Raw genomic sequence first — 10718 nt, forward strand, 5'->3', positions numbered from 1 at the left:
GTATTAGTTCACATAGGTTACAATGCATACATGTATTCACATAGATCTAATTCATATAACATATACCTTGTTATCCTATATTCACATAGATTATTATCACAAAAGATAACATATAACACATTGTTCATGAATAACAATACATATAACACATAAACATGTATTCACGTACACATAAAAACCATATAAACAATATTCTTGCATTCCTAGAATCATGTAATCAAAACATTGAAAATAGACTCATCGCAAGTCTTATTTCCATAAAACACCATATACAATATAATATGCACTCACATGATCCTCACTAGTCAAAGTAATTCTCCTATCTCTCTCTTGGTAAGTTTTTATTCGTCGACTTGTCCAAACTTGGCTTCCGTTCGATATCTACACGAATATACGACTTATATAAATATCAGAGATCAATTACTATAAATAATTTCTTAAGAACATATGTTAAACAAAACACTTTATTTCAAGATTTCCATTTAATTAGTATTGCTACCTTAGGTACAGTACCGATACTTCTTTACTATGGTATCGATACTATACCTTAGAATCGATACCATTTCTCGATTCTGGAATTTAATTTTTAAAATGGTATCGGTACCCTTGGTATCGATACTACCCCTTAGGTATCGATACTCTTTACAGGTTTCATCATATTTTATCTTATGGTATGATATTGTTCCTCTAGTATCGATACCTCTAGCTCAAATTCTACTCATTTTGCTTTGAAGTATTTTTACTGCTCATCCAGTACCGATACCCCATGCCCATAATATATATTTTTAGCTCAACACTATACCAAAACTTATCTATATCCCACTCCTTTAACTCCTTTTATGATATTATTTTCAATTCACTTAACCAGAATAGTCCATATCATTATAATACATCTTAACATCTAAAATCCCAATAAATCCTTTAAAACCAAAAATCATACCAACTTATCAACATCGTTCTTAATCCTTTATAACACTTTGGATCTCTTATTTTGCCTAATGAAAAGTCAAATTCAGCTTTAAAATCAATTTACTAACTTTTTTCCACCATTTCACTTAAAAACCTCTTATATTCAATCCTCCATAACTTCCAATTCTTTTAGTTTCTACATCCCTTTAAGTTTCCATAATTTTTCCTAATATTCCAACAATCAAAACTATTCATAAATTTCAAGAAATAACCAATTAAGAACAAAGCTTACCTTAGCTATGGAGTTTATGTTGAGAGGATGAAGAAGGATGAAGATATATCTAGAGTTCTTTGATTTTTCTTCCCCTCTTCAACGTGGCTATATAAATAACCATAATGGGCTTTTTAATTATTTTCTTGTCTAATAACCAATATGCCCTTTCATTTTTCAAATTTTTCTATTCAATCCTACACCAAGATTTTCCAATTAAGTCCCTGAACTTTCAATATTTTGAAATTGAGCACTGAATTTCAAAAACTTATATTTTTTCACTAGCCCAGTTTTTGTGATGTTACATAGAGTATCATGATAGGCCCTTTTAAATCAAATGAGTTAAGTGTGGCATAGATTTGATCTTGGGATTAAGCCCAAAAGATAATAAAAATGACATTTTTTAATTGAGAACAATAAAGGAAAGACCAAAGGAGTAATTTGCCCATTGTTTGAAAATAAGGATGATCTTCATTTATGTAGGTAAGATCACACGTTAGAAAGAGAAGTTTTTTCTCTTGTCTTCTTCATCTTTCTCTCTTTTCTCTTTTTCATTTCAAGTCACCAAAGGTGATAAATTGATTACTTAACTTACATAGTTTGGATTTGTAAAGGCAATGATGATTATCTTCTCCCTCAGAGCTTAGTTTTGAGCTCTAAATCTTAAGCTTTGACGACAGAGGTCATGGTGGGTGTTTAGGTAGGTTTTGGGTTTTATATATTTAGGATGTACCTAATATCATTCTTAGGGTTAGAAAATATGTTTCTATTACATGAAGTATTTAAATAACTTAGTAATCCATTTCATTGCCTTTGATTAGTGAGAGAAGTTGAAGAAAACTCCAAAAGCAAGAACAAGGAGAAGTTGGTGTTTGGGTGATCTTATGGACGTTTTCCTAGCAACTATTAGTAAAGTAACACACTCCTAACTCATTAATATCACTTGTAGATCCTTAAATGTGATTTCCTTTATTTTTTACTACAACAAATTTAACCACTTTCGAAACAAACCCCCTAACCAATCTTTTTTTTTTTACCTGAACCAAACAATTAGTACCAAGGAAAAACAGACGAGACCTTTTTATTTTTAATCTTTCTCTCTTCAATCTCGTATCAAAACAAATAGTAATTTTCTCTTTTTTTAAAACAAATGCTCAGAGTTGTTGATTTTGTCAGTAAAATCATTAAACCAAGGTGTCACATTGACTTTTCAAACCACTTACTTTTTAAAATAGTTGAACATGTAAACTTTTATCTGGATAAAATTGGTGAAACCTTTAATCAAAAGTAAATAAAGGAAGTTCAAACTCAATTTAAAATAATAAACTCAATAATTTATATAAATACAATAAAGTTGTTCATAAAACTGATCAGAGCATAAACAATTCAACCTTTAACTACATGCCAACTACATTCAGTGTAACAAAATAAATACGATTCAATTTGTTTCTGATCTGATCGTCGGAAAGGATAAGTTGACCTTACTTGTCTAACTTTGTTCCTCTGGCTTCTCGGAACGAACATGTGAAACACTCACACGCTGAGTCGAGGACTTACTGAGGAATATAAAACATATAATGGAAACTTAAATACTTACAAGAACATTTCATACAATAATCTCTTACAAAACCAGACAACATTTCATATAATAAATGCATACATGTACATATATCATCATTATCACCATCAATATTCTTATCATTATCAATATTTTTATCATTAATCCCTTTAATCATATAATCTTGTACTTAACATTTATACACATCATATAATACATTTCACAAAGCAAAACACATAACATCACATGCATTTTATTTATGTTATCTCTTTTAATAGCCCATGGTACACTTCTGAGAACTAAAGATATGTAAGTACATTTAGGTTGTGCACAAATGTTGTCACCACAGCTCGTATAATTTGCACTGAGTGCCATATAGAATGTCCCGAATGACCACATATATATCTCGAATGACCTCGTAGAATTGTCCCGAATGATCACATATATGTCCCGAATGACAGCGTAGAACCCTCGACTCTTGGCATGCCAACTATACCCCCAACTCTCATATCACATACTATGGGCTTTACCATATATATATTTCTTATTTCACATAGACCAGTAATCACGTAGGTTATTTCACATAGCTTATATCTCATTTTCAGGTAATCGCGTAGAACATGTCGTATATCTTATATCTTGTTCTCATATGTTAACATATATCCCATAGCACATCAAATAACATATAAACTTATGCATGTACTCATGTACACATTTTCATATAGTCTATAGATCAATGACATATAGCTTATCTCACAGTTTTACATGATCACTTATATTATATCACATCACTTATATACTAGTTTCATATATTCACTTAGTTCAATTTCACATAGCTTGTCACAGAGGCATGTATTCTCAAAACTTATGATCACATAGGCATGTAATCACATAGCTTATATCATAGATTCATTTTAACACATAGATCATCCTCGTATAGCTTATCTTACATGTTCGTTTAATCACTTATGTCAATATCTCCTAGCTTATATTATATTCTCATATTATCATATAGGTCAATGCTACTTAGCTTATCTCACTTTTTCATTTAATCACATAAATCATTTGTATTAGTTTACATAGGTTACAATGCATACATGTATTCACATAGATCTAATTCATATAACATATACCTTGTTAACATATATTCACCTAGATTATTATCACAAAAGATAACATATAACACATAGTTCATGAATAACAATACATATAACATATAAACATGTATTCATGTACACATAAAAACCATATAAACAATATGCTTGCATTCCTAGAATCATGTAATCAAAACATTGGAAATAGACTCATCGCAAGTCTTATTTCCATTAAACACCATATACAATATAATAATATGCACTCACCTGATCCTCACTAGACAAAGCAATTCTCTTATCTCTCTCTTGGTAAGTTTTTATTCGTCGACTTGTCCGAACTTGGCTTCCGTTCGATATCTACATGAATATACGACTTATATAAATATTAGAGATAAATTACTATAAACAATTCCTTAAGAACATATGTTAAACAAAACATTTTATTTCAAGATTTCCATTTAATTAGTATTTTTACCTTAGGTACAGTACCGATACTTCTTTACTATGGTATCGATACTATACCTTAGTATCGATACCATTTCTCGATTCTGGAATTTAATTTCTAAAATGGTATCGGTACCCTTGGTATCAATATTACCCCTTAGGTATCGATACTCTTTAAAGGTTTCATCATATTTTATCTTATGGTATCGATATTGTTCCTCTAGTATCGACACCTCAAGCTCAAATTCTACTCATTTTGCTTTGAAGAATCGGTACTGTTCATCCAGTACCGATACCCCATACCCAGAACATATATTTTTAGCTGAACACTATACCAAAACTTATCTATATCCCACTCCTTTAACTCCTTTTATGATATTATTTTCAATTTCACTTAACCAGAATAGTCCATATCATTATAATACATCTTAACATTTAAAATCCCAATAAATCCTTTAAAACCAAAAAATCATACCAACTTATCAACATCGTTCTTAATCCTTTCTAACACTTAGGATCTCTTATTCTGCCTAATGAAAAGTCAAAATCAGCTTCAAAATCCATTTACTAACTTTTTTCCACCATTTCACTTAGAAACCTCTTATATTCAATCCTCCATAACTTCCAAATCTTTTAGTTTCTACATCCCTTTAAGTTTCCATAATCTTTGCTAATATTCCAATAATCAAAACTATTCATACATTTCAAGAAATAACCAATTAAGAACAAAGCTTACCTTAGCTATGGAGTTTACGTTGAGAGGATGAAGAAGGATGAAGAGATATCTAGAGTTCTCTGTTTTTTCTTCCCCTCTTCCACGTGGCTATATAAACAACCATAATGGGCTTTTTAATTATTTTCTTATCTAATGACCAATATGCCCTTTCAACTTTCAAACTTTGCTATTCAATCCTACACCAAGATTTTCCAATTAAGTCCTTGAACTTTCAAATTTTTGAAATTGAGCACCGAATTTCAAAAACTTACATTTTTGTCACTAGCCCAGTTTTTGGGATGTTACATAGAGTATCGTGATAGGCCCTTATGAATCAACTAAGTTAAGTCTGGAATAGATTTGATCTTGGGATTAAGCCCAAAAGATAATAAAAATGACATTTTTTAATTGAGAACAATGAAGGAAAGACCAAAGGAGTAATTTGTCCATTGTTTGAAAATAAGGTTGATCTTCATTTATGTAGGTAAGATCACACGTTAGAAAGAGAAGTTTTTTCTCTTGACCTCTTCATCTTTCTCTATTTTCTCTTTTTCATTTCAAGTCACCAAAGGTGTTAAATTGATTACTTAACTTACATAGTTTCGATTTGTAAAGGCAATGATGATTATCTTCTCCCTCAGAGCTTAGTTTTGAGCTCTAAATCTTAAGCTTTGACGACAGAGGTCATGGTGGGGTTTAGGTAGGTTTTGGGTTTTAGATCTTTAGGATGTTCCTAATTTCATTCTTAGGGTTAGAAAATATGTTTCTATATTAGATGAAGTATTTAAATAAGTTAGTAATTCATTTCATTGCCTTTGATTAGTGAGAGAAGTTTAAGAAAACTCCAAAAGTTAGAACAAGGAAAAATTGATGTTTGGGTGATCTTATGGACGTTTTCCTAGCAACTATTAGTAAAGTAACACACTCCTAACTCATCAATATCACTTGTAGATCCTTAAATGTGATTTCCTTTATTTTTTTACTACAACAAATTTAAGCGCTTTCGAATAAACCCCCTAACTTTTTTTTTACCTAAACCAAACAATTAATACCAAGGAAAAACAGACAGACCTTTTTGTTTTTAATCTTTCTCTCTTCAAGCTCGTATAAAAACAAACGGTAATTTGCTTTTTTTTTAAAAAAAAAGTGCTCAGAGTTGTTGATTTTGTCAGTAAAATCATTAAACCTTTGACAAGATAAAATATCCGGGTCGGGTCAACTGCATTTGAGCGTAGAAACAACTACTAAATAGGGTCAAGAAAGTAATTGAGTATGTGCCCGTATATTTATTTATATTCTGGTAGACAAAACCAGCAGATACTGTTTATAAAAATTATTCAATATCAGACGTTAAATTTTATAATATTATTTCGGTTTTGTCGCTGTTCTTTTTCTTTTTGCTCCTTTTTGTTATGTATATATATAAAAGGTCTGGGTTTGCCTTTTCCATTTCCTCTAGTTTTTGAGCCACTGAGATTGGAGATAAAGGGATAGAGAAATGAGAACCAGGAGAGGGGTTGGTTACAATAGGGCCGATGTTTGTGTAGAGAAGAAAACAGTCGTTAAAACCCCGGATTTCGCCGGAGATTTCTTGGGTTTCCGGAAACGGCAAAGGCTGTCCCCGGATATTGTCCGGAAGAGTGATTTGTTCGATGTTTTACCTGATGATATCGTCGTTTCTATACTCTCTAAACTCAGCTCCACCGCCTGCTGCCCTTCCGATTTCATCAACGTTTTGATCACGTACGTTCACCTTCACTGCTCTTTTTTATTCTCTTTTTTGTTGTTTTTGGTGTTTCTTACGTTTTCTTTCGGTGAAAACAGATGCAAGAGATTCAATAATTTAGCACTCAATTCTGTGGTGTTATCTAAGGCGTCACCGAAAACGTTTGCCGTCAAAGCCAAAAACTGGTCTGAGTCAGCTCACCGGTTCTTGAAGTCTTGCGCTGATGCCGGAAACGTTGAAGCTTGTTATACTCTTGGAATGGTGAGTTTACTCGGATTGTTGGAATCGATTTCATTTTATTTTACTAACTGAATATTATTATTTGTTTTGAGAATCGAAACATTCTCTAACGAGTTTACTGTTTTTATGATTTGCTATCAGATTCGGTTCTACTGTTTACAAAATCGAGGGAGTGGAGTCTCTCTTATGGCTAAGGCGGCGATTAGTTCCCACGCGCCGGCGCTTTTTTCCTTAGCTGTGATTCAGTTCAACGGAAGTGGCGGTTCTAAAAACGATAAGGACCTAAGAGCCGGTGTTGCTTTATGCGCCCGTGCTGCTTTTCTCGGCCACATCGATTCCCTACGTGAGCTCGGCCACTGTCTGCAGGATGGGTATGGCATCCGGCAAAACGTAGCCGAGGGACGGCGATTTCTTGTCCAAGCCAACGCCCAGGAGCTAGGGGCAGTGCTATCATCAGCGGCCGCTTCTAACATAAGCACGCACACTTGGCTGACCTGGAGCCTACACCCAATCCCTCACGTCAGCCTACGTCAGCCGGCCGTGCCGGGATGCCCATTGATGAGTGATTTCGGATGCAATGTGCCCGCGCCGGAGGCTCAACCGACCAGCAGGTTCTTAGCAGAGTGGTTCGACGCCCGGGGCGGGATGCCGGGTCCGGGTTTGAGAATATGCTCACACGTTGGTTGCGGGAGGCCGGAGACGAGGAAACACGAGTTCCGGCGGTGTTCGGTTTGCGGAGCTGTGAATTACTGCTCACGCGCTTGCCAGGCTCTTGATTGGAAGCTCCGCCACAAAGCCGAGTGCGCGCCGGTAGAACGGTGGCTCGATGAGGAAGTTGTCGGTGGCGACGGTAACGGGGCTTTCGATGGGAATGAAGACGTGATTGCCGGAAGTTAATAAAAACGTAACGGTGATGTTTAATTTATGGTCCTAAAAAATGAAAAAGAAGAATAATTAGTAGTAATGGTCGTCGAAAGCTGAAACGGCAGAGTTTTCTTTCACTTGAAAGTTAGGGTAAAGATATTTAATCTCAAAGTGAATTTTGAAATTCAGATTATTATTAAATGTTTTTGTATTTTATTAATAGAGTAATATTTGCGGGTAAGAAATTAAATGTTTGATATGGTAGTTTTTTTTTGCATTGTGGGTTTGGGAAATGCATAATTTTGAAGCTTGGGTTGCTAATTCCAACTTTAGATCTTGTTGGACAGCTTCTTCCCTTCGGTTTTAATTATATTCAAAATCAAAATCGATTAAAAATATTATTCTTTTTAATATCTAAAATTCGAATAAATATATCTCATGCTATTTAAAAATTATAGTCAAAACAAAAAGAACTGGCAAATGTATAATGTATAGTTAAAAAAAAAAGTACGTGGATGGATGGAATGAATTATCAAACTGCCATAAATCTTAGGTTTATGTGTAAGAAACTTGCTTTACTTTGGGGTGAAGATAATTGAATTCACTTTGGGTTTGTATATGGAATAAGTTGATAAAATTTGAATTTCTTTTATATGTTATCTAATTTGTAACAAGCAATGAAACTTATAATTTGATATCAAATAAACTAAAACTAGATTTTAACTGACTGGGTGTTTAATCCAACAAATAATAATACTTGCTTTTAGAAATATAAATTGTAGTAGCGATAAACAAGGTCGAATCCACAGAGATTGTGTAGACTTATTTTAATGAAAATTAAAGCAAAGAAAAGGGTTTTGAAATTGAGAAAAAACAAAAGAAAAAGCAATTATAATCAACCAAGAATTTAGAGAAATTAATATCAAGCAAATATCCAACTAAAGATATAATTTCAGAATTGGTTCAGAGAATTGATCATAGATGCAATGATAAAATCTTCTATTTTCACTAAATTGGTTATGGTTATTTACAAGCTCTAACAACCTGTCTCTTCTTAGTTTCTTGATAATCAAGAGAAGCTCTTTGATTATGTCCCTTGTTATTGAACAACCCTAGACAAGTGCTTAAGATTTAATCCACCAACAACATTAACCCCTAGAGAGACCACCAATTCTAGCCTACAAAAACACAAACTTCATTCATTTAGACTAGATTATATACCTTCATAACATAATAAAAAATCAACTCACTACAGCAAAATGGGCTTTTAGCGGCATTTTTAGTGTCGTTTTTTGAACAAACGCCGGTAAATACTCATACATTAGTGGTGTTTTTTTATAAACGCCGCTAATTACTATACTTTAGCGGCATTTTTGTATAAACGCCGCTACAAACTCGTACTCTAGCGGCGTTTTAAGAACAAACACCGCTAAAGGCCCCTACATTAGTAGAGTTTTCATATAAACGCCGCTAATTACTATACTTTAGCAGCGTTTTTGTGCAAACGCCACTAAAAGCTCTTATTTTAGCGGCGTTTTAAGTACAAAACCTACCCATTTTCAATGAAATTATCGCATTCGCCATAAAAAAATCCCCCCCAAATCTCACACCTTGTCATTTTCAAAACCTACCCATTTCTCTTTAGTCTTTACTCCTACCTGTTGTGCCTTTTGCCTCTCTCTCTCTCGACAATGGCCGCTGCCGCTACTTCTCCTCGTGCCATTTTTATTTTGATTTTTTTTATTTTCTGATGTCAAACCGAAGACTCCATCGTAGGTGTAGTTCCTAGTTTTGTCTTTCCTAAAAGGTATGATCGTTGTCTGTCTATTTGCAATGCAAATGTCGCTCTATTCGCTCCATTTTTTGTTTCTTTCTTAAATCTTGAATTTGATTACAAATAAGAAATAAGAAAAAATGGTAGTCATTTCGTCATTCTTCACCTTCATTCAATTTTCTTTTGATTTTTTTATTCTCAATTCGGCTTTTCTGATCTGACTTCGCTCGTTTGTTCTTAGTTCCTTTCTGGGTATTTCAGGTTTTTCTTTGTTCACTTCTGGTTTCATCCTTCAGTTTTGATTTACTTCGCAATCTAGTTTTGTGTGTTTCTTTTGGGTAAGTTTGCTTTCAACCTAATGTGCTAGTCATTTTTCCTATTTGTGTGTGTCTTATTTGTTTTGGTTTAGCTGCTTGGTATATTGACTTCACTTTTGATGTACATAATTTATGTTATGAACTATTTTAATTCGAATTCGGAACTGAACTTCTTTCCTGTTAGACGCTCAGAGATGGCATTCAACATTGGTTGAGGTCCAACTGTGGAAACCCAGGGTAAGTAATTTATGCTAATAAGTTTACTTTTTTTAATTATTTATTTTACTTTTATAGTCAAGATCTCTTATTACATATTCATGTCTAGGGATAAATCCCCACTTGATCAACTTTATTCATTGTGCAGCAAGGTATTGCGATATAGAGAGTTGAGACAGGAAACTAGTATGCCGTCTCATGAGCACAATTATTCTATGCCGTCTTTTACATGTTTTTTGATTTAATAGAATTTTACCCCTTGGATAGCAGTACAGACTAATCTTCCCTTAAAAGCCTTTGGTGATTATTTAGTACATAATGCATAAATATATCTATTTATGCAGAGTTGTATGTACATATGCACAACAGAAGGGATACATACAATACTATGCAGTACCTTATAAATAGAAAAGTAGTTTTTAGTTTATTTACTTTGAAGGATAATGTGATAGTTTCTATGGTGCAAGTTGATAACATTGATTTCATCTCTCTTTCCGATTCTATTATCCACTCAAGATTATTAGAATAGGGAAAATATGTCTTCTTTCCGATTGTTGTTGCTCACTTTATTTGTTGATTTAACTTACAGG

General features: G+C 33.3%; 1 protein-coding gene across 1 annotated transcript; it reads left to right on the forward strand.

Annotated features, from left to right (window-relative positions):
• The first annotated feature begins 6355 nt into the window (after positions 1-6355).
• Positions 6356-7999, forward strand: LOC120187363 (F-box protein At1g67340-like). Its single transcript, XM_039191100.1, has 3 exons — positions 6356-6734; positions 6816-6978; positions 7099-7999. Exons 1-3 carry the CDS (start codon positions 6490-6492, stop codon positions 7852-7854), a joined length of 1164 nt encoding a protein of 387 aa, XP_039047031.1. The 5' UTR covers positions 6356-6489; the 3' UTR covers positions 7855-7999.
• Positions 8000-10718: the final 2719 nt, after the last annotated feature.

The sequence above is a fragment of the Hibiscus syriacus genome, unplaced genomic scaffold, assembly GCF_006381635.1.
Source record: "Hibiscus syriacus cultivar Baekdansim isolate YM2019G1 unplaced genomic scaffold, ASM638163v2 tig00113725_pilon, whole genome shotgun sequence".
Classification (NCBI taxonomy): Eukaryota; Viridiplantae; Streptophyta; class Magnoliopsida; order Malvales; family Malvaceae; genus Hibiscus; species Hibiscus syriacus.

Excerpts from the sequence above, each read along its gene's own strand:
- LOC120187363 (XM_039191100.1), top strand. The coding sequence starts at position 6,490 with ATGAGAACCAGGAGAGGGGTTGGTTACAATAGGGCCGATGTTTGTGTA. Across the intron at positions 6,735-6,815 it reads TTCATCAACGTTTTGATCAC|ATGCAAGAGATTCAATAATT; the intron begins GTACGTTCACCT and ends CGGTGAAAACAG. Across the intron at positions 6,979-7,098 it reads CTTGTTATACTCTTGGAATG|ATTCGGTTCTACTGTTTACA; the intron begins GTGAGTTTACTC and ends ATTTGCTATCAG.